This window comes from Odocoileus virginianus, chromosome 5, assembly GCF_023699985.2.
Source record: "Odocoileus virginianus isolate 20LAN1187 ecotype Illinois chromosome 5, Ovbor_1.2, whole genome shotgun sequence".
NCBI lineage: Eukaryota > Metazoa > Chordata > Mammalia > Artiodactyla > Cervidae > Odocoileus > Odocoileus virginianus.
Genome location: NC_069678.1, coordinates 17,961,280 through 17,985,966, shown reverse-complemented (window position 1 = coordinate 17,985,966; position 24,687 = coordinate 17,961,280). Strand labels below are relative to the sequence as shown.

General features: G+C 44.7%; 1 protein-coding gene across 4 annotated transcripts in view; it reads left to right on the top strand.

Annotated features, from left to right (window-relative positions):
• LOC110134674 (T-lymphocyte surface antigen Ly-9-like) overlaps window positions 1-23,957 on the top strand; it is a 29,483-nt gene extending 5,526 nt beyond the window's left edge. The window contains exons 1-6 of one of the 4 annotated variants that reach the window (XM_070467641.1): window positions 12,504-12,612; window positions 17,939-18,280; window positions 20,655-20,927; window positions 21,209-21,553; window positions 21,656-21,922; window positions 23,551-23,957. In XM_070467641.1, coding sequence (XP_070323742.1) covers window positions 12,564-12,612; window positions 17,939-18,280; window positions 20,655-20,927; window positions 21,209-21,553; window positions 21,656-21,922; window positions 23,551-23,555 — 1,281 coding nt within the window. In that variant the 5' untranslated portion in view covers window positions 12,504-12,563 and the 3' untranslated portion in view covers window positions 23,556-23,957. Of the gene's footprint in view, window positions 1-12,503; window positions 12,613-17,938; window positions 18,281-20,654; window positions 20,928-21,208; window positions 21,554-21,655; window positions 21,923-23,531 lie in introns of those variants that run through there. The other 3 variants (XM_020889330.2, XM_070467642.1, XM_070467643.1) reach the window with 3 other exon arrangements.
• The last annotated feature ends 730 nt before the right edge of the window (window positions 23,958-24,687 follow it).

Below are 24,687 nucleotides of genomic sequence, written 5' to 3'. Positions count from 1 at the left end.
TGGGAAATCTGTTGTGGGCCCTTAAGAACTTTCTTAACAGTGTGAGAGTTTCTTTGGTATAATTGTTCTGCAGTTTGTGCATTGTCTGTTTGGCAGCTTTATGGTGGGGCTAATGGTGACCTCCTCCAAGAGGGCTTATGCCACATGCTACATGTCCCAGGTCTGCTGCAGCCAGAGCCCCTGTCCCTGTGGCAGGCCACTGCTGACCTATGTCTCCATAGGAAACACTCAAAGTCAGGTCTGGCTCAGTCTCTGTGGAGTCACTGGGTCCTGGTGGTTGGGGGTGACATAAAAATTCCTTTTATCTTGCCTTGGGAAGCTGGCTTCTTTTTAATTGACAGTGTAATAGCTGTAACTTCTTGTATCTTGAGATTCATATATTTACTCAGGCTGTAACATTAGAGGACTTGAAAACTTCAGGATGGTGGAGTGTGTAGATTTAGTTAACATTCAGTGAGTGCTTCTTGGGTGCTAAGTTCTTTTCTAATATTTGACATGTATTAATTCATTAATCCTTACAACAGCTTTATGAGATGGATATTTTTAAAAATCATTTCTACTCTATAGACAGAGTGGACACTCTATGTCCCATGGACAGAGAAACCTGGTGGGCTACAGTCCATAGGGTAGCAATGAGTCACACAACTGAAGTGACTTAGCTTGAATAGAAGAGGTAACTGAAATACAGAGAGATTAAGTAGCTCACTCTGAGTTTTGTAGTCAATGAGAATTTGAACCCAGGAAGTCTAAGAGGAAGAAGAGGAAGGGGAGGACAATTAGGATAGCAGACTCTGCCCATGGAGAGCTTCTCCAGAGGCTGGTCATGCTGATGATGTGCAATCCAGAGAGAGAGAATGTCTGCTTAAATTTGTGTCTCCTTAAATTTGGGGATCAGTGGTCCCCAATCTTTTTGATACCAAGACCGTTTTTGTGAAAGACAAATTTTCCACAGAGCGGGTGTTGGGGGGTGGTTTTGGGGTGATTCACATGCAGTAGGGTTTGTGCTCCTTTGAGAATCTAATGCCACTGCTGACATGACAGGGGATGGAGCTCAGGTGTTAATGCGCGTGATGGGGAGCCGCCGCAAATTCGGATGAAACTTTGCTTACTTGCCCACTGCTCACCTCCTGCTGTATGGCCCGGTTCCTAACAGGCCATGGACTGGTACTGGTCCACGGCCCAGGGGTGGGGGACCCCTGCTCCAGGTGCCTCTCTCACTTCACTCTAGTACTGGCCCTGTGGCTAGAACAAAGCTGTCTAGAGAGGAGCTGCAGGACATGGGGCCAAGAATGGTTGCCAAGCCCAGATAAAGGGTCTTACAACCTAGGAACTAGGGACTAAATGTTTGTGTCTTCCCAACATTTACGTGTTGAAATCTAACTCCAAATACGATGGTATTAGGAAGTGGGAGATGATGAGGTCAAGAGGCTGGAGCCCTCAAGAATGGGATTAATGTCCTTATACAGGAGATCCCAGAGTTTGTGCCATGTGAGGACACAATGAGAAGATATTGCTGTGAATCAGGAAGCAGACTCTCACCAGACACCACATCTGCTGGTGACTTAAACCTTGACTTCCTAGCATCCAGAACTGTGAGGAGTAAATTTCTTGTTTATAAGGAACCCAGTCTATAGAAATTTTGTTTTAGTGGCCCAAATGGACTAAGACAACAGACTAAGGGCAGTGGTGATCCAGCAGGTATTTTCTAAAAAATAATTTTATTTATTTTTGGCTGTGCTGGGTCTTCACTGTTCCTTGGACTTTTTGTCTCGGTGTGGCAAGTGGAGGCTGCTCTGGTTATGGTGCACAAGCTTCTTACTGAAGTGGCTTCCTTGTTGCAGAGCACAGGGTCTAGGTGTTTGGGGTCTTTAGTAATTGTGGCATGTGGGTGCAGTAGTTGTGGTGCATGGGCTTAGTTGCTCTGTAGCACGCAGCATCTTCCTGGACCAGAGATCAAACCCACGTCTCCTGCATTGGCAGATGGATTCTTTACCACTGAGTCAGCAGAGAAGGCCCTCACAGGTGTTTTCAAGCAGAGGCATGGCATGATTCAAGGACTTGTAGAAAGCTTACTCCAACAGCAGTAGTGAAAGGTGGATGGAAGGAATGAGACTGCAGTATGAGAAGAGAGGTAAGGGGCTTTTAGGGAGCCCAGGTAAGAGCATAAAAGTAGGGACAGCCTGCGTGGGAGGAGAGAACAAAGGTGGGGGAGGGTTCAAAGGTATCAATAATAATAAAAATAATCACTAATACCTGTTGAGTAATTACTATAGGTAAGATTTTGTGCTTGGAGCTTTTTCTCCTTTTCTTTTTTAATTCTCTCTTTTAATTATCTTTTTATCTTTAATTTTTCTCAAAATTTTAATGTTTTTTCTTTTAATTCTCAAATCAACCCTACTTCATTGATGCTCCTGTTACCCCCATTTTAGAGATAATGAAAAGTGAAAGTGAAGTTGCTTAGTCATGTCCAACTCTTTGTGATCCCATGGGCTATAGCCTACCAGGCTCCTCCATCCATAGGATTTCCTAGGCAAGAATACTGGAGTGGGTTGCCATTTCCTTCTACGGGGATCTTCCTGACCCAGGGATCAAACCTAGGTCTCCTGCATTGCAGGCAGATGCTCTACCATCTGAGCCACCAGGGAAGCCAACTGAGGCTTACTGAGGGAAGTGTCATTGGAAGGACCTTCTCTGAAGTTGTGAACATAGATAAGTCTTGTGATACACAGATCTCCAATTGAAGTATCACTTAAGTATAGTAATTAAGTACAGTAAAAATCTAAAGTAATGTGAATTTTGATATAATGTAGTCAGCAAATGGGGTCTTGTATTATCCTAGCCCCTGTGGTCATACAGGGAAGGCTAATGCTCTCATTGGGCTGGGGATGCAAAGGCACCTAGTCCTGGGAAGCAGAGAGGAGGCAGATTGGTCCCAGCATCTCCAGTTTCTCAATGTCCTTAAACCAGACCTGCAAAGAGTACAAATGCCTGGAAAATATCTCTCAGGACAGAATCCCTGCTACTGTCCTGGAATCCAGCCAGTCATATCTACTGGGCATTGCCCTCAGAGAGCATCAAACCCCAGCCTGGGCTATGATTTGGATCCTGAAGCCATAGTCCTAAATTTAGTTGCATAGACTCACCATGAGCCCCTAGTCAGCTCTTCATGAACTCTGCAATTAAGGTGACCCTGCATTTTACACAACTGCACTTTGTTGGACTTTACTTTTAATGTTGTGTGGGGGTTTTAATATGTATAAACTCCTAAAGATTGGAAGAATATGAAAAGAGTATAGAATTTTGACAAGTTCAAAACTCTTTACACCAAAATGGAAAGAGATTTAAATATCTTAAGAACAAAAGAAATGCAAAGGAAAAATCAAGTTCTGTAGCTGCAGGAAGGGAAAGAATTAGATAATACCACAGTAAGCAAGTTGAATCTGGAGGACACAAGCTATGAGACCAGTGTTTTAGAGGGCATCAGCAAAGCAAGTAAATAGAACCTCAGCTAAGCTGCAACTCCAATACTTTGGCCACCTCATGCGAAGAGTTGACTCATTGGAAAAATCCTTGATGCTGGGAGGGATTGGGGACAGGAGGAGAAGGGGACAACAGAGGATGAGATGGCTGGATGGCATCACCGACACAATGCACATGAGTTTGGGTGGACTCCAGGAGTTGGTGATGGACAGGGAGGCCTGGCGTGCTGTGATTCATGGGGTCGCAAAGAGTCGGACACGACTGAGCGACTGAACTGACTGACTGACTGTCTCAGTGATGCCTGGTCATTAAGCAACTGTCTTTGGCTGAGAGGACTCCCTTGGTAGCTCAGTGGTAGAATTTGCCTGCAATGCAGAAGATGGCCTGCAATGCAGGAGACGTGGGTGTGATCCCTAGGTCAGGAAGATCCCCTGGAGAATGAAATGGCAGCCTACTCCAGTATTCTTGCCTGGAGAATCCCAAGGACAGAAAAGTCTGGTAGGCTACAGTCCCACTCCAAAGAGTGGGATGTGACTGATTGACTGAACCACTTGGTTAAGAAGGTTCCCCAAGGAATAACTGGTCTTGAAACTATTGTTTCCTTTGTAGTTATGAATCTTTCAATTCTGGAAAGACAAAAGACTCAGAATAAACATGTTCAAGATATTAATTAATACATTTGTTTAAGCATATGTATTGTTTGAGAAATTTAGTTTATTAAAGTAATAGTTAACTTTGTGGTTCTGATTTGAACTATGTAGTTGAGTAATTGATTTACATTTTAGATTTTAGTTGGAAATGTTATCAAGTATATATGAGGTATTGAATATTTTAAAACAAATTAATAATTACCATAATTAAAACTTTAATGGGTTAGATTTATAAGCCTTCTTTAAGTATTTGGGAGGGCTTATTTGTTGATCAAACCTTTAAAAGGAAATTAAATATATAACACTTGATAGTGAGATTTGAAGTTCTTGTTTTTCAATTGCCCGGTCATGTCCAACTCTTTGCTACCCCATGGACTGTAGCACACCAGGCCTGTCTGTCCTTCACCTTCTCCCAGAGTTTGCCCAACTTCATATCCATTGCATTAGCGATGCCATCCAGCCATCTCATCCTCTGACTGCCTCTTCTCCTTCTTCCCTCAAGGTTTCCCAGCATCAGGGTCTTTTCCAGTGAGTCAGCTGTTCACATCAGGTGACCAAAATATGAGAACTTCAGCCTCAGCATCAGTCCTTCCAATGAGAATTCAGGGTTGATTTCCTTTAAGATTGACTGATTTGATCTCTTTGCTCTCCAAGGAACTCTCAAGAGTCTTCTCCAGCACCACAGTTCAAAGGCATCAATTCTTTGGTGTTCTGCCTTCTTTACAGTCCAGCTCTCACAACCATATGTGACCACTGAAGAGACGATAGCCTCGGCTATACAGACCTTTGTTGGCAAAGTGATGTCTTTGATTTTCAATATACTGTCTAGGTTTGTCATAACTTTCCTGTCAAGAAACAACCATCTTCTGATTTCATGGCTGCAGTCACCATCCACAGGGATTTTAGAGCTGAAGTAGAGGAAATCTGTCACTGCTTCCACCTTTTCCCCTTCTATTTGCCATGATATGATGGAGCTGGATGCCATGATCTTAGTTTTTTTAATACTTTATTTTAAGCTGGGTTTTTCACTCTCCTTCACAACCTAGACAGCATATTAAAAAGCAGAGACATTACTTTACCAACAAAGTTTCATCTAGTCAAGGCTATGGTTTTTCCAGTAGTCATGTATGGATATGAGAGTAGGACTATAAAGAAAGCTGAGCACAGAAGAATTGAAGCTTTTGAACTGTGGTGTTGGGGAAGACTCTTGAGAGTCCCTTGGACTGCAAGGAGATCCAACCAGTCCATCCTAAAGGAGATCAGTCCTGGGTGTTCATTGGAAGGACTGATGCTGAAGCTGAAATACCAGTACTTTGGCCACCTGATGCGAAGAGCTGACTCATTTGAAAAGATCCTGATGCTGGGAGAGATTGAAGGCAGGAGGAGAAGGGGACGACAAAGGATGACAAGGCTGGATGGCATCACCGACACAATGTACATTGAGTTTGGGTGGACTCCAGGAGTTGGTGATGGACAGGGAGGCCTGGCGTGCTGCGATGCATGGGGTCGCAAAGAGTCAGACACAACTGAGCGACTGAACTGAACTGAACACCCTTGTCAAGAGGTTTAGTTTCTCTTTGCTTTCTTCCATTTAGTTCAGTTCAGTTGCTCAATCATGTCTGACTGTTTGCGACCCCATGGACTGCAGTATGCCAGCCCTCCCTGTCCATCACCAACTCCCAGAGTTTACTCAAACTCATATCCATTGAGTTGGTGATGCCATCCAACCATCTCATCCTCTATTGACCCCTTCTCTTCTAGCCCTCAATCTTTAGAGTGGTATTATTTGCATATCTGAGGTTGCTGCTGTATCTCCCGTCTATTCCAGTTTGTAACTCATCCAATCCAGCATTTCTCATGATGTGTTCAGTGTGTAAGTTAAATAAACAGGGTGACCAAAAGAAAAGCCTTGCATACTCCTTTCTCAATCCTGAACCAGTCAGTTGTTTCATACAGGGTTCTAACTTACTTCTTGACCTGCATACATGTTTCTCATGATACAGGTAAGATGGTCTGGTATTCCCGTCTCTTTAGGACGGTTCCACAGTTTGTTATGAGCAACACAGTCAAAGGCTTTAGCATATTCAATGAAACAGAGGTAGATATTTTTCTGGAATTCCCTTGCTTTCTCTATGATCTAGCAAATGTTGGCAATTTTTTTCTCTGATTCTTCTTTCTTTTTTAAACCCAGCTTGGACATCTGGAAGTTCTTGGTTCATGTAATCCTGAAGCCTAGCTTGTAAGATTTTGAGCATGACTTTACTAGCATTGGAAATGAGTGCAATTGTCCCATGCTTTGAACATTATTTAATGCTGCCCTTCTTGGGAACTGGAATAAGGACTGACTTTTTCCAGTTCTGTGGCCTGGATCTTCCAGATTTGAATTTTCCAGATTTGCTGACATATTAAGTGCGACATTTTGATAGCATCATCTTTTAGGGTTTTAAATAGCTCTAAAGCAAGTCCACTAGCTTTATTGACAGCAGTGCTTCTTAAGGCCTACTTGACTTCATGCACTAGAATGACTATCTCTGGGTGACTGACCACACCGTCATGGTTACTGGGGTCATTAAGATATTTTTTGTACAGTTATTTTGTGTACTCTTTCTGTCTCTTCTTGATCTCTTCTGCTTCTTCTAGGTATCTACCATTTCTGTCTTTTATTGTGCCTATCTTTGAGTGAAATGTTCCCTTGATATATACAGTTTTATGGAGGAGAACTCTAGTCTTTTCCCTTCTGTTGTTTTCCTCTGTTTCTTTGCATTGTTCATTGAAGAAGGCCTTCTTGTCTCTCCTTGTCATTCTCTGGAACCCTGTGTTTAGTTGGGTGTACCTTTCCCTTTCTCCTTTGCTTTTTGCTTCTCTTCTTCCCTCAGCTATTTGTAAAGCCTCCTCACATAACCACTTTGCCTTCTTGTATTTCTTTTTCTTTGGGATGTATTTGGTCACTGTCTTCTGTACAATATTATAGATCTCCATCCATAGTTCTTCAGGCACATTGGTTACTAGATCTAATTCCGTGAATCTATCCTTCAAATCTACTGCATATTCATAGAGGATTTGATTTAGGTTTTACCTGGCTGGCCTAGTGGTTTTCCCCACTTTGTTTTACCTGAATTTTTCTATGAGAAGCTGATGGTCTGAGCCACAGTCAGCTCCAGGTCTTGTTTTTGCTGACTATTTACAGCTTCTCCATCTTTGGCTACAAAGAATGTAATCAATTCGATTTCAGTATTGACCATTTGGTGATGTCCATATGTAAATTGTCTCTTGTGTTGTTGAAAAAGGGTGTTTGCTATGACCAGTGCATTCTCTTGGCATGATTTTGTTAGCTTTTGCCCTGCTTCCTTTTGTACTGCAATGTCAAACTTGCCTGTTACTCCAGGTATCTCTTGACTTCTTACTTTTGCATTCCAATCCCCAATTATGAATCAGTTCAGTTCAGTTCAGTCACTCAGTTGTGTCCAACTCTTTGTGACCCCATGATTCGCAGCACGCCAGGCCTCCCTGTCTATCACAAAGTCTTGGAGTTTACTCAAATTCATGCCCATCGAGTCGGTGATGCCATCCAGCCATCTCATCCTCTGTTGTCCCCTTCTCCTCCTGCCCTCAATCCCTCCCAACATCAGGGTCTTTTCCAATGAGTCAACACTTCACATGAGGTGGCCAAAGTACTGGATTTTCAACTTCAGCATCAGTCCTTTCAATGAACACCCAGGACTGATCTCCTTTAGGATGGACTGGTTGGATCTCCTTGCAGTCCAAGGGACTCTCAAGAGTCTTCTCCAACACCATAGTTCAAAAGCATCAATTTTTCTGTGCTCAGCTTTCTTCACAGTCCAACTCTCACATCCATACTTGACCACTGGAAAAACCATAGCCTTGAGTAGATGGACCTTTGTTGGCAAAGTAATGTCTCTGCTTTTTAATATGCTATCTAGGTTGGTCATAACTTTCCTTCCAAGGAGTAAGTGTCTTTTAATTTCATGGCTGCAGTCACAATCTTCAGTGATTTTGGAGCCCCCCAAAATAAAGTCTGACACTGTTTCCACTGTCTCTCCATTTATTTCCCATGAGGTGATGGGACCAGATGCCATGATCTTAGTTTTCTGAATGTGGAGCTTTAAACCAACTTTTTCACTCTCCTCTTTCACTTTCATCAAGAGGCTTTTTAGTTCCTCTTCACTCTGCCATAAGGGTGGTGTCATCTGCATATCTGAGGTTATAGATATTTCTCCCGGCAATCTTGATTCCAGCTTGAGCTTCTTCCAGCCCAGGGTTTCTCATGATGTACTCTGCATAGAAGTTAAATAAGCAGGGTGACAATATACAGCCTTGACGTACTCCTTTTCCTATTTGGAGCCAATCTGTTGTTCCATGTCTAGTTCTGTTGCTTCCTGACCTGCATACAGGTTTCTCAAGAGACAGGTCAGGTGGTCTGGTATTCCCATCTCCTTCAGAATTTTCCACAGTTTATTGTGATCCACACAGTCAAAGTCTTTGGCATAGTCAGTAAAACAGAAATAGATGTTTTTCTGGAACTCTCTTGTTTTTTCAATCATCCAACAGATATTGGCAATTTGATTTCTGGTTCCTCTGCCTTTTCTAAAACCAGCTTGAACATCTGGAAGTTCTCAGTTCACGTATTGCTGAAGCCTGGCTTGGAGAATTTTGAGCATTACCTTACTAGAGTGTGAGATGAGTGCAATTGTGTGGTAGTTTGAGCATTCTTTGGGATTGCCTTTCTTTGGAATTGGAATGAAAACTGACCTTTTCCAGTCCTGTGGCCACTGCTGAGTTTTCCAAATTTTCTGGCATATTGAGTGCAGCACTTTCACAGCATCATCTTTCAGGATTTGAAATAGCTCAACTGGAATTCCATCACATCCACTAGCTTTGTTCATAGTGATGCTTTCTAAGGCCCACTTGACTTCACATTCCAGGATGTCTGCCTCTGGGTCAGTGATCACACCATTGTGCTTATCTGGGTCGTGAAGATCTTTTTTGTACAGTTCTTCTGTGTATTCTTGCCACCACTCCTTAATATCTTCTGCTTCTGTTTCTGTCCATACCATTTCTGTCCTTTATTGAGCCCATTTTTGCGTGAAATATTTCCTTGGTATCTCTAATTTTCTTGAAGAGACCTCTAGTCTTTCCCATTCTATTGTTTTCCTCTATTTCTTTGCATTGATCACTGAGGAAGGCTTTCTTATCTCCCCTGGCTATTCTTTTGAACTCTGCATTCAAATGGGAATATCTTTCCTTTTCTCCTTTGCTTTTCGCTTCTCTTCATTTCACAGCTATTTGTAATGTCTCCTCATACAACCATTTTGCCTTTTTGCATTTCTTTTCCATGGGGATGGTCTTGATTCCTGTCTCCTGTACAATGTCATGAACCTCCGTCCATAGTTCATCAGGCTCTCTGTCTATCAGATCTAGTCCCTTAAATCTATTTCTCACTTCCACAGTATTGTCATAAGGGATTTGATTTAGGTCATACCTGAATGGTCTAGTGGCTATCCCTACTTTCTTCAGTTTAAGTCTGAATTTGGCAATAAGGAGTTCATGATCTGAGCCACAGTCAGCTCCCGTTCTTATTTTTGCTGACTGTATAGAGTGTCTCCATCTTTGGCTGCAAAGAATATAATCAATCTGATTTCATTATTGACCATCTGGTGATGTCCATGTGTAGAGTCTTCTCTTGTGTTGTTGGAAGAGGATGTTTGCTATGACCAGTGCGTTCTCTTGGCAACACTCTATTAGCCTTTGCCCCGCTTCATTCCATACTCCAAGGCCAAATTTGCCTGTTACTCCAGGTGTAATAGAACATCTTTATTTGATGTTAGTTCTAGTTGGTCTTCTAGGTCTTCATAGATATGATCAACTTTAGCTTCTTCAGCATTGGTGGTAGGGGCATAAACTTGAATTACTGTGATGTTGAGTGGTTTGCCTTGGAAAGGAACCGAGGTCATTCTTTTGTTTTTGAGGTTGCATCCAAGTACTGCATTTTAGATTCGTTTGTTGATTATGAGGGCTACTCCATTTTTTCTTTGGGATTCTTGCCCGAAATAGTAGATATAATGGTCATCTGAATTAAATTTGCCCATTCCTGTCCATTTTAGTTCACTGATTCCTAAGATGTTGATGTTTTTTCTTAGCATCTGCTGTTTGACCACATCCAATTTACCTGCATTCATGAACCTAGCATTCCAGGTTCCTATGCGATACTGTTCTTTGTAACATCGGATTTTACTTTCATCATCAGACACACCCACAACTGAGCATTATTTCTGCTTTGGCCCAGCTGCTTCATTCTTTCTGGTGCTTAGTATCTGTCCTCTGCCCTTCCCCTTTAGCATATTGGACACCTTCAGACCTGGGAGACTCATCTTTTGGTGTCGTATTCTTTTGTCTTTTTATACAGTTCATGAAGTTCTCATGGCAAGTATACTGGAGTGGTTTGCCATTCCCTCCTCCAGTAGATCATGTTTTGTCAGAATTCCCCACTATGATCCATCCATCTAGGGTGGCCCTGCATGACATGGCCCATAGCTTCATTGAGTTATGGAAGCTCCTTTGCCATGACAAGTCAGTGATCTGTGAATGGACTGAAGTCCTTAAAAGAATCAATTTATACATTTGTAAAATAAGTCAAATATTATCAAAAGTCACTAAAAAGGTTTGTTAAAAGTTTCTTGATTTGTAAATAGACCAACATGACTTGTAAGCTGAACTGGCCTTAAGGCTGACCAAGGTTTTTAATTTGTTTTTAATAAACTGAATATTAATTCTTAAAAACAATATAGCCTATGAATGATTTTCTATGCACTAAAACCATCTTTAGGGAAATATATGGTAATGGGGGAGTCTTATTGATTGGAAAGTAGTTTGCTAAGATCACAGGGCTAGTAAGCAGCTGAGGCAGGACTCATATCATAAAGTTTCCCACCTATCCCACTGCACCCAATCCCCAGGCTAAGTCATCCACATCACTTTATTTTTCTATTGATGTGACTTTCTTTCCCACTGGCCTATGAGCAACATGCTTACAGAGACTTCTTTTCATCTTTGAATCAGCAGTCTTAGTGCAATGCTTTGAAAAAATGAGTGAGGAGAATCCAGTGAGAGTAGCATCCTGGAGCACCCCCAAGAGAGGGTTTCAAGCAGGGAGGATGGCAATATCGAATTCCACCAAGCAGTCACATAAGATAAGGGCCAAAGGGTCTATAGCATGTGACCAATGGGAGACCACTTGTGACCTTCTTAAAAACAGCATGGATTCTCTTCAAGTCTTGTCAGGACATATAGCCACCATACACTGACTACTAGGGAGATGCTTGTCAAAATTTGAGAAGTAAGGGAGCCAACGGGAAACACTAGTCAAATCACATCCTCACGGAGATGTCAGCAGAGTTTGCATAGCCTCACAAAGTCATCAGGACTCTTAGGTATGGAGAAGAGGGGAGGGATCTCTACACCTGCCCCAGTTCTACCTTTTCCCTCCATCCAGCCATGGATCAGGACTTTTAAGACAACTCCCTCAATCATACCACCAACAGGCCAAGAGAGCAAGATAATATCTGGTAGTCCTTCGTGGTTGGAGGTAGAGGTGGACCTAAAAGTCTTTTCTCCTGGATCCTTCCAGCATTCTTTGTGTGCTAAAGAAGGTACAGTATGTAGGAACTAAATTCATATTATATGCTGATACTGAGCTAGTCACTAGGAACTAAAGGATGAAAAAGGTAGACCCTACCTTCAAGGAGCTGAGAGTATACTGGGGAAAGAATATTCAAGTAAGCAGACTTTTATGGTAAGCAAGGTGGATATAACCATAGAGGTGAACAGGAGGAAACTGAGAGGCCCTGAAGCGGGCACCTGTTCTAGCCTGGGGTTTTAGGGAAGTCTTTCCCGAGGTGGGCACAACTTTAATGGGGGAATGGGAGGGTGTTGGGGAAAGGTAAGCTAGGTGGCAGGGACTAGGGTAATCCAGTAAACCAAGTTGCAGCAACCATTTCCAGCAGTAAGAAATCATGTGGGGGAGTCCTAGATGGTAGACTTGGTGATGGAACATGAGACCAAGCTCAAGACGGGAAGCCAGCAGATCCTGAAGGATTTTGTCCTCCAGGACTGTGACCTTAATTAGACTTTAGCATATAAAGGGTGGGGGACCTTGGAAGGGTTTAAAGCAAGGCTGAGACATTGTCAGCTTTGGCTTTAAAACAGCTCACTCTGCTACTTCTCATGCTTCTTTCTTTCACGTCCGTTTATTTTTACATCCTGTGACTCAAAAGCTACATGTGATTAAAGTGAGCTCTAAAAACAGGAAATGAAAAAATAAAATAAAATAAATAAAAACGGGAAGTGTCTGTGGGCTGACATTTACATGCACATGGCCCATTGGCCGTCCTGAGGCGGGTCAGTCTGCTGAATAGGATGGGTATTTTTCTCCTGTGGTCCTTGTTCCTCCTTGGTCTTCTCACTGGTGAGTCTGTCCCTGCCACTACCTCCCAGGCACCTCTACCTCCTTGCACATTGGGTTTCTCTAGCAATAGGTCATTTTCACTGAAGATGTTGCTTTACTGGGAGCCAGACTGTGTGTATGTGCTTGTGTATGTGTTTGGAGGGGGGGGAACTAGTGTGTGTGAGGTGTGTGTACTATCATCTCAGATCATGCAAATTCTGATTGTGTCTTGTCACTCTCACACTGCTAGTGAGTCACAGGGAGCCTGGATGCCCCCAGACAGACTGAAGCTGGGGACTTGAGATAGAGAATCTGCCACAGTCAGTTCCGGGACCTTGTCTGCATCTTGCCATCTCAAGTATGATCGTCTCATGCCTCTCTTCCCTTCCACCCCTATGAGTCACCTTCATTGTGAATTGGGCTTTCCGGTCCCACAAATGACATCAGTAGGTGATCTCGAACATAGCACCTTGTGACAGGTCCTGTCCTTCTGAGTTCTTACTGCTCCTTCCCCTGCCCCCAAGGACCTGAGTGCTGGCAGAAGACAGGCTGGGGAACTGGAGGCCAGGGAAACAGATCTCCCGAGAAACCCACGGTGAGGGGCCAGGTTCTACTCTTAGTCATCTGAGTTTCAGTCTTTCGCTTTCATCCTTCTTCAGGAGGAAAGCAGCTTGTTTAGTTATTGGGGTCACCTGGCTTCAGGGTGGCTCCCATCCTAGCCTTTAGTCTGTGCCCTAAGCCTGCCATAGAATCCCTTAGAGGTGTTTAAAACTTGGAAGTTTATAAAGAACTTTTACTCAAATTTAAAATAGTCTGATTCCCCCAACAATCTTGTGGTATAGATAAGGCAGAGAGTATTAAGCTCACTTTACAGAAGATGAACTGGGACATGAGATGACACCTTCTGGCACACAGCTGGTGATCTGTGAGAATGAAAGTCAGTGCACCTGTGGGAATGCAGAAGCAAAAAGGAAACTCAGAACCATACTGTCTCCAACCAAATTCACAGAACTGAAACTCAGACAACGGATTCCTGTCAGGTTCTTCTTGCTGCCACTTTCCTGTCCTCCCACAGAGTAAATGAATGAATGAGCTTCCCTTCCTCCATGGTGTCCAGGTCAGGCCCTTGGAGATCACTGTCCATGGGGGCATCCTTTGGGCACATGACAAAGAAATGGGTGAGACAGATCTTGCCTTAAAAAAGAAATGTTCATATTTCTTGGGTTCAGTTCCAGAAATATCTATTGAGGCCTCTCATGTGCTGGTCCTGTGCTGTGTGTGATGGGGTAGAGGTGAGTGGTACACAGTGGGGAATGAGGTAGGGTACAGTCCTGCTGTTGGCAGCACAGGGTAGTTGACAGAGCTTTTGGGGCAGGCGAACTTGGGTTTCATGTGGACTCTGCTGCTTCTAATAGCCAGTGACTCTGGGCAAGTAGGCTTTTTAAGCTCTTTGAGTCTCATGGCCTTCATCTGTGAAGTGGGAATAAGAATATGGGCCTTACTAGACTGCTGTGAAGGTTAAATGAAATAATGTGCTTAACGCACTTGGCACAGTGTCTGGCACCGAAGATTCATGTCCTGAGCTGTTCCCTTTCTGTCTCTTTCCCTCACTTGAATCCAGATACAGGATTCAGAAAAGGAAGCTCTGCACACATCTCACTGCACCTAGCCACTCAGCTAAACCATCAGCCTTACTCTAATGTTCAGATAACTAATTCCCTTCTACCTTCTCCTCTCCTTGGGGAACTCATGAGCTATGGGGAAAGACAAACTGCACAGCTACTTGTGTGAAGCAGAATGAAGTAAGCCAACAAACAAGCCAACAAAAAGCACAGTTCAGTTCAGTTCAGTTGCTCAGTCATGTCCGACTCTTTCTGATCCCATGAACCACAGCATGCCAGGCCTCCCTGTCCATCACCAACCCCCAGAGCCTGCTCAAACTCATGTCCATTGAGTCAGTGATGCCATCCAGCCATCTCATCCTCTGTCATCTCCTTCTCCTCCCACCTTCAATCTTTCCCAGCATTAGGGTCTTTTCCAATGAGTCAGTTCTTCACATCAGGTGGCCTAAATATTGGAGTTTCAGCTTCAGCATCAGTCCTTCCAATGAACACTCCAGGACTGATCTCCTTTAGGATGGACTGGTTGAATCTCCTTGCAGTCCAAGGGACTCTCAAGAGTCTTCTCCAACACCACAGTTCAAGAGCATCAATTCTTTGGCGCTCAGCTTTCTTTACAGTCCAACTCTCACATCCATACATGTCTACTGAAAAAACCATAGCTTTGATTAGATGGACCTTTGTTGGCAAAGTAATGTCTCTGCTTTTTCACCTGCTGTCTAGGTTGGTCATAGCTTTTCTTCCAAGGAGCAAGCATCTTTTAATTTCATGGCTTCAGTCACCCTCTGCAGTGCTTTTGGAGCCCAAGAAAATAAAGTCTGTCACTATTTCCATTCCCCCCCCCCCCCCCCATCTATTTGCCATGAAGTGATGGGACTGGATGCCATGATCTTAAAATGTTGAGTTTTTAGCCAGTTTTTCCACGCTCTTCTTCACTTTCAACAAGAGGCTCTTTAGTTCTTCTTTGTTTTCTGCCAAAGGGTGGTGTCATCTGTGTGTCTGGGGTTATTGATATTTTTCCCGGAAATCTTGATTCCAGCTTGTGCTTCATCCAGCCTGGCATTTCACATGATGTACTCTGCATATAAGTTAAATAAGTAGGGTGACAATATACAGCCTTTCCCAATTTGGAACCAGTCTGTTGTTCCATGTCCAGTTCTAACTGTTGCTTCTTGACCTGCATACAGATTTCTCAAGAGGCAGATCAGGCAGTCTGGTATTACCATCTCTTGAAGAATTTTCCACAGTTTGTTATGATACACACAGTCAAAGGCTTTGGTGTAGTTAATAAAGCAGAAGTAGATATTTTCCTGGAATTTACTAGCTTTTTTGATCAGCCAGTGGATGTTGCCAATTTGATCTCTGGTTCCTCTGCCTTTTCTAAATCCAGCTTGAACTTCTGGAAGTTCTCGGTTCATGTACTATTGAAGCCTGGCTTGGAGAAATTTGAGCATTACTTTGCTAACATGTGAAATGAGTGCAATTGTGTTGTAGTTTGAACATTCTTTGGCATTGCCTTTCTTCGGGATTGGACTGAAAACTGACCTTTTCCAGTCCTGTGTCACTGCTGAGTTTTACAAATTTGCTGGCATATTGAGTGAAGCACTTTAACAGCATCATCTTTTAGGATTTGAAATAGCTCAGCTGGAATTCCATCACCTCCACTAGCTTTGTTCCTAGTGATGCTTCCATAGGCTGAAGGAAACTGGGAGGAAGGCATGGCTGGACTAGAAGTATGGAGCTCAGCTAAGGCCTCAGAAAGGAAGCAGCACTTGAACTAAGCTTAAGGAATCATGGTACTCAAGGGTGAGCATAGCTCCTTGATCAAGGGTGGAATTCTTCCAGGCTGGACTGAAGATTCTGGGCCAACTTGGGACAGGAAGACCTATCTGGTGTCAGCACTCCCTTGGCATGCTTCCAGTCAACTTGCACATTCCTCCAAATGGAACCAGAAGAGCTGCATGGGAAGAAGGAGCATCAGGTTATAGGGTGGACTCTGTGGTGGGCACCTAGGACACTGCATGTCCCCCAGTGTGGAGTGCCCACTCTCACAGCACAGCAAGATCTCTCCTACTCCTCATCACCACAGCTATTATCACAGGACTTCTCAGTTCAACCTTTAGCACAAAAACCTCACCACATGGTTCAGAATCAGTGACACAACCAGTACTTCTGGATTCCAGTTTGAATCAGGACCTGCATCCCTCACTGGGCCAAGCATCGTTTTCTCTTTAAACAGCTATGCAGCGGACCTGAGTCAGTTTCAGACTTTCTGCCTCCTGGGACTGCATGCCAGTATTATAAAAATAGAGATGGGTTGCACTACTTGGAGGGGATTCTTTTAAAAATATATATATTTCTCTATAAGAGTGCTAACTAGTTTTGGTGAGGATGCAAAAAGATGAAGGCACCAACTTACTTCAGTGACATTGAAAGAGTGAGTGAGTGTTAGTTGCTCAGTTGTGTCTGACTCTTTTCGACCCCATGAACTATAGACCGCTGGGTTTCTCTGCCCAGGGAATTCTCTAGGCAAGAATACTAGAGTGGGTTGCCATTCCCTTCTCCAGGGGATCTTCCTGATCCAGAGAGTGAACTCAGGTCTCCTGCATTGCAGGCAGATTCTTTACCATCTGAGGCACCAGGGAAGCCCTCAGTGAGATTAAGTATCTTGAATAACACCATAGTGAGGTATTTACATGATTATCTCATTTAACACAAAACCCTGGAAGATGGCAACCCTGTTTCACAGTTTAGAAAACTTGGACTCAGAGAGGTTAAGTAACTTGCCTAAGATCGCAAAGCTAGCACTTGGTAGAGCAAGGGCTTGAACTCAGGTAGTCTGACTAGTGCCCTGGAGTTACACTCTTCTCTCAAGTGCATTATAGCCTGGTATCCAAATGTTTGTCCCTCTCACCATGCTTAATGTGGGCTGGCCTGCACAATACTAGGCCTCCTGCTCTAGAAAGATATGTTCCCAGATTCTCACTGTGCCTGAGAGGAGCTGGCTTTTGTCTCAGAAGTGGCCAAATAAGCAATTATGGGGGATGCTGCAAGGCAATTCTTGCCTGGATGCAACTGGGCTGGGTGATTTCTGTTCCTTTTCCCTGAATTGGCAAGAGATGGACTCACAGAAACAGTAGAGATTATCCACCTCCCTCCCCCAACACCAGGGCCCCTCCCAAGGATTTTGCTTATTCTCCAGGACACTTAGTACCTGCAACCTTTAGGACAGCCTTCATTGATTATTTCCTTATATGTTAATTAATTACTATAAATGTGGAAGGAAACCATTGTGGTATGGTGATGGTTGTTTTTCAGTCACTGCCATATCCGACTCTTTGTGACCCCAAGGACTGCAGCACACTAGGCTTCCCTGTCTTCTACTACCTCCCAGAATTTGCTCAAACTCATGTCTGTTGAGTTGGTGATGGACTCTCTCATCCTCTTACATCCCCTTCTCCTTTTGCCCTCAATCCTTCCCACCATCAGGGTCTTTTCCAATGAGCTGGCTCTTTGCATCAGGTGGCCAAAGTATTGGAGCTTCAGCTTCTGCATCAATCCCTCTTGAGTTTGAGTTCTGTCTATAACTAACAATGTCTTGAGCAAGGCACCTAAATTCTGTGGGTCTCTGTTTTCTCACCTATAAAACAGGAATACTGATCATGACCCTGACTCTCCCTCAGGCCTGTTGTGAGCCTTCAATGTAACAGGCTGTTCTCTGTCTGCAGGACCAGGGGCTTCCAGAGCCCCCATGGTGGTAACTGGGACCCTGGGGGGCTCTGTCACTCTGCCCCTGAAGCTGAAGGATGGACAGCAGGTGGAGAGCATCTCCTGGGTATGTCGCTCAGTCCCTGGGGCAATAGCCACGGTGACCTTGGTGGAAGGTGGAGGACCAGACACCTTTCACCAGGCAGAATCACGGTACTGGGGTCGTTTGAGTGTGGTGGGCCCAGAACGCTCCCTGCAGATCAGCCACCTGAGTTGGGCAGATGCAGGGTCCTACCGAGTCCACATTAATCTTCGGAGCTCCCGCGTCACCCACACCAGGGAGTATAGCCTGCATGTCTACGGTGAGTATCTGGGGCATGGCAACAGGTGTGTGTGTGTGTGTGTGTGTGTGTGGAGCCTGTCTTTCAGTCACTTTTATAGCCTTTCCCACTTCCCTTTTAGAAACAATTATAATTTTCTTTCTAATAATGAGACTAACATGTGCTTAACTGAGAAAAACATGGAAAGTAGAATTGCCTGGGAGAATATCCTAAAAAATGTTGATGGCTGGGATGTGTCCCAGACCAACAGAAGTAGAATCCCTGCATTTGGGCAGAGAATGGGATTTCTGCCACAACTGACTTGTGATGTCTCGAGCTTCCTCCTTACTAAAATAGAACATTACCTTTTGTGAGAATAAAACTCATGGCAAAGAGCTTTGTAAAGCTCTGTGCAGATGTAGGAGAACACTACTATCATATTCCTCAAGGAAATGTCAGTGATTGTCTTAGCAGGGGAAACTACAAAAGAGACAGTTGGGCGGGGGTGCCAGGCACACGCAGCAGCAATATTGGCCAGTGGAGACACAGTCAGGTACTTTTAGGTTTAGCCTGCTTATGTAGAGAGGGAGAGGGGCTGAAGGTCTCAGATCTCTGGGTCCTCATCCCATAACCTAGGAAGGATGACACTGAGGCTAAAGGGGCCAGATGACCATAATGGGAGTTGCTGAGAAGCCAATTCTAGACTGCAGAGAAGTTTTGTAGTCAGCAGCTCTGTTCTGCGGGGATGGAGCAGAAAGCCTGGGACCTCAAGACCAAAACAGTCTCATGACAGCCTCCCAGGAGGAACAAGTGGGAGGCCCGTGGGAGATGGCTTCAAGGAAATGCCTCACAGGCCACCCACCTCTCATGTTCTGGGAGGATCACAAGGCCTTTGCAAGACTTGGATTAGCTGTGATTCCAGTCTTTGCCTGAGGGACAAGGTTGCCGTGGATGGCAAGTTCACCAGGCAAGGTCACCAGGATGCCGTGGCCGGAAGGTACCAATGAAAAGTAAGGATGGACACAGGAAGATGAGTGATTGCGGGAAAGTGGAGAACCTTCTTATACAATTTCCTGGGTTATGGAACAGAGAATATTCCTATTATTAATAGATGAATTTTTTATTTTATTTTTTTATATGTTTTTTTTTTTCTTTTATTTTTATTAGTTGGAGGCTAATTACTTTACAATATTTCAGTGGGTTTTGTCATACATTGACATAAATCAGCCATGGAGTTACATGTATTCCCCATCCCGATCTCCCCTCCCACCTCCCTCTCTACCCGATTCCTCTGGGTCTTCCCAGTGCACCAGGCCCGAGCACTTGTCTCATGTATCACACCTGGGCTGGTGATCTGTTTGTTTTTTTAAACTTGGGTTGACAGAATTGCCCTGGTCAGGTTCACATGATTGGGGTGAAAGCATTTCTGTCATAAATTGGCTTGGAATGACTGTGGCCCATTCCTCAGACAGAGCAAGGAAACACTGGGTGGAGGGCTGTTGGGACCTGGGGTAGGGCTGTTCACCCAGAGATGGTGGGAGCGCACCTCTCACTGTGCTGATGGCCATTCGGGTAGGATGAGTTCAGTGTGGATTCTGAGCTGGATATAAGGCTGTGCTAACGGATCAGCGTTGGGGTCTTCCAGAGACGGTTTCTGGGGCAACAGTGATGATAAAAGGCCAGATTTTCATGCTTCACAGGGCATTTCCCAAGTCACTGTTGTCCCATGACAGCTTTGCTGGCAAGTAGGAAAGTGCAAGTGGCTCAGTCATGTCCAACTCTTTGTGACCCCATGGACTATACAGTCCGTGGAATTCTCCAGGCCAGAATACTGGAGTGTGTAGCCTTTCCCTTCTCCAGGGGATCTTCCCAACCCAGGGATGGAACCCAGGTCTCCCGCATGGCAGGTGGATTCTTTATCAGCTGAGCCAGCAGGGAAGCCCAGGTAGGAAAAAGGGTTTGTATTTCTAGGCTAAGAAGACAGACAGCATATGAAAAATCAGAGACATTACCTTGCCAACAAAAGTCCATCTAGTCAAAGCTATGGTTTTTACAGTACTCATGTATGGATGTGAGAGTTGGACCATAAAGAAAGCTGAGCAGCAAAGAATTGATGCTTCTGAACTGTGGTGTTGGAGAAGACCCTTGAGGGTCCCTTGGGCTACAAGGAGATCAAACCTATCAATGAAGCTACTACTTCATACTATTGTTCCAAGAATCAGAGGAGATATTAAGTGACACGTCTTATAAATCCCCAAGCTCTAGAATAGATGTGGGCAGATTCTACCTCTGTTGTTTGTTATGTGTATTCAGGGTGGTGCAGGGTCTTGGTGGCAGCACTTTCTACTTCTGCCCCATGAAGGGAAGGTCCAGAGCAGTTTCCCAGTGCTCAGTTGGTTCTTTTTTTGACACACAGAGCGGCTGGCCCAGCCCCGTGTCACAGTGAGCACCAGGATTAGTGGGAATGGACACTGTCTCATCATCCTGACGTGCGTGGCAGAAAGCAGAGGAGGCGCTGTGACCTACAGCTGGACACCTCTGGGACCCCAGACTGCTGTGTCCCATGGAGGGTCTGTCCTCAGTGTCACCTTGAGGCCTCGGGACAGCACTCTGAACTTTACCTGCATGGTCAAGAACCCAGTCAGTAACAGTAGCTCCCTTCCCATCTTGGTGCCGCCTTCATGCACAGGTACCTGGAATCCAAGCATGTACCCTGCTTGACAGCTCTGAAATGGAAGGTGGAAGAAGGAGTCTGGTCCCCTTCAGGCCCCAAGGACAAAAGCAAAGAGTCAAGAGACAATGGGTGGGCCAGGGTGTGTCCGAGTGGTCGGGGAGAGGGAGGAGACCCTCTGGAGTTGAGGGGGAGCCTGGAGGGATCTGGGCAGGAGGGGCTGGCTGGGACCTGTGGCTGCCCTGAGCGGGCAGGGAGGCCCTGAGGCAGAAGCTGTGGTTTTCTCTCTCCATCTGCAGGGCCAGGAATCCTGAGTGGTGAGGAATCAGTAGGGGAGACAGTGATCGGCACCCTAGGGAAGTCAGCCACTCTGCCCCTGGAGGTCCCAGTGGGGCAAGAGGTAGAAAAGGTTACCTGGAGCTCTCGAGGCCTTGTTGCTATTTTGCGACCAGGACCAGCAGGGGAACCAATCCTGGTTGCTGGGACTCAGGGACCCTACAATCATCGGCTGAGCATCCCCCGCCACAACTACTCTCTTCAGATCAGCTCCCTGAGGCTGCAGGACTCTGGCCCCTATCAAGCCTGGATAACTCTGCATAGTCCCCCAATCAACATCACCAAGGATTTCATCCTGCATGTCTATGGTGAGGGGGTTAGAGGGCTTATGTTTGAACTTGACCTTCCCTCTCAGCTGCTTAGCCAGGCTGGAGCCTTCTCATAACTTGAACCTTCCCTTCTTGGCACAGAGAGACTGCAGGAGCCCAAAATCACAGTCAGCTCTCAGATCATGAAGGATGGGACCTGCTTCATCACCCTCATCTGTTCACTGGACCAGCCTGGAGAGGATGTTCAGTACAGCTGGGACCCCCGAGGCCAGGGGGCAATTGTGTCACATGGGGGAACCACTCTCAGTGTCTCCTGGCGATTTGGGGTCAGTGACAACTATCACTGTACAGTGAAGAACCCCATCAGCCAGAGCTCCAGCTCCATCCCCGTCAGGCCCCTCTGCTCAGGTAACCGCTTGCTTCTGAGAACCCTTCTCTCCCAATCCAGATTCTCAGCATGCCTGCCTGCCTTCCTTGGGGTTCTGGGAATGATTGAAGAAAAGGAGGGCTGGATTAGTTTAAAACAGGGAGCATCTCTGGGGTGGCAGGAGGTGAGAACTCTGGAGCTCTGCCCACCTTCTCTCGGCCTAGGTGTGCAGCAGGCTCAGCTGGGTAATGGCCTGGGACTCCCTGAGGAAAGTTGCTTCACTCACCACATTCAGTCCTGCAGAGACCCTGGAGGAGGGGCCCCAGACCTCCTTGCCTGTGTCCTCCTGGCTTACGAAGCTTCTGCCCTTCTCCTTGCCTGTAACTACTCTGAGAAGGCAATGGGGCCGTGTTCCTCTGGTGGGCAAGGGTGGCTTCTCCTGGCCTCCACAGGCCACGGCAGGAAATCACCTGAGTCCCAACACACCTGCCCCTCTCGTCTTCTCCACTGACTTCTGAAGTGGTTGTCTCTGCTTCCTGTCTCTGGTTCCTCACCAACCATCCACTCTTCAACTTCTTGTGGCTGGTTTGTCCAGTGGTGTCCTGATGGCTGAGCTCATGGGTTACTCCTCAATTGTTATCCTTGACCTGCTTTCTTCAGCCACTGGGCAGCTCTTTCTTGGACTTTTTCTCTCCAGTCACCGTCCTTTTCAGGACTGATGCTGTCCTTTGCCCAGGCCTCTCCCTGCATCTCTTCTTTCCTTCCTGTTGCCAAAGGGAGAAGTCAGTCAGTCAGTCAGTTCAGTCTCTCAGTTGTGTCCGGCTTTTTGAGACCCCACGAGTCGCAGCATGCCAGGCCTCCCTGGCGTTACTTAGAACTCTTATCTTCCCCATGCTACCTGCCCTTGTCCACACCTTCCTTGCTTCACATATTCTTCAGCTGGTCTCCTAACGTCTCTCCCCTCCCAATCACCCTCCTGATTGTGCTGCTAGGGGAATTCTAAATGAAAGAAACGCTTATGTTTCTTTCCTGCTTAAAACACTATGGTGTCTGCCCAGTATGTAAAGTATAAATATTTTAGCACCTCTTTGTTCATAAGCAACACACATTTACAGAGCATTCTTACGGCCTATGTTGTTCTAGTCATTGAAGATATGGTGAAGAAGAGGTCTGGATAAATTTCCACCCCTTGGGGAACTCACAGTCGTCGCCATCTTTAGCTAACTCTAGTAAATGACTTTAGAAGAACACTGAACATGCTGTAAAATGGTCTTTGTGCATGTGTCTGTCTCCTCAATTGAATCATGACAAAGCCCATGCTTACCTTTCTCTGCACCTCCAATACCCAGCTTGTAATGGATGTTTAAACTGTGAATTTGACAAGTATTTAAGGGCAGTCTGTGCTGGGTGTAATGGGGCACAAGAAAAAAGGATAACTGGTTTCAGACATTAGCATTCTCCCTCCCTATGGGGCCTGGAGGATATTTCAACTCCATCCCCAGAATACAGCTTCCTCAAGGGGCTTCTAGCCTCACCCTGCACCTCTTACTTTTCTTCCTGGAAAACTCCTCCCCCTGTTTCTCTGTCTTCCTATTTCTTTCCTTCTCTTCCTTTTACCCAACTCCTAACCTGTGATCATTGTTAATTCAGGTTCCTTCCTACCCTGCAGCCTGAAGAAAGAGTTTCTTCTCTTTTTGATCCTGGGAGCTTTGCAGATTAAATAGATTTGAACTTGACATGTGGAAAAGCCAAGAATAGGAAGTGAAAAGAAGGTCACTCTGTGAAACACAGATAATGAAGTCTACACAGAGAAAGAAAGAGGAGTGTGACCTGATACCTGAATCTCAAGGTGTGAGAAACACTTGTGCTGATTAAAGCATGAAACCGGTTTTGTTTGCAAACTGAGTTCAAAGCAATGAAGAAACAGCTACATATTTTCTGTTTAAAACCATCCGCTTATGTTTTGTTTAATTGTGTTTTAATATGCTCAGAAAGAAAAGAGGCTTATTCAATTTAGGAAAAAATGAATGATTTGAAATATAATATATAATGATAATAAAATTGTTAAATATTGTGCATAGATATTATTTTTTGTTAAAATTTATGTAAATGGGCTCAGAGGGCCCCGATTCAACTTAAATTTTGTCTCCTTGGAGCATTCTTTCACCACCTTATTTAAGCAAATCTCCCTGGGTCATTGTACCCAGTTGGTTTTGTCAAATTATCACAATTTGTAAGTATATATTAATTTGTTAGTTTACTTGTTTTTTGTCTGTCTCCCCCACAAGACATTCAGCCATTGAGGGTTCTTGGCTTATGGTAGATATTTTAATATATATATTTTTAATCATATGAATGACTAGATGGATCAGAGTTGAGAACATTCTCTTTAAGATTTGAGGACTATTAGGAAGTTTCATAAAAATTGGAGTCCAATATTATTGTGTGTTTTTTTCCTTTCTGCTTTTCATAAAAGGAAGAAGAAAATGGAATCTTTAGCCTAAAATTTCTTTGAGTGTTCAATAGCTAGCAAAAGAAGGAAGCTGGAGCTTTTGACAGAAAGCTGCTTTGAAGTGCTAAATAGATTGCTCTAGAGTTTGAACCATGTGCAAACAATGGAGCCAAAAGTATAATTTAGGTGAGAGAATGACCCTGAACATCTCTTTCTTCGCTCTCAACTGATTACTTTAGTTCCTACTTCACTTACTATGGGGATTGGCACACTCCATCCATTACAAAGATTCTAGTAAAGTAGTTGGTGATATATCCTGAAATATAAATAGGTAGCCAAGAACACAAGATATTT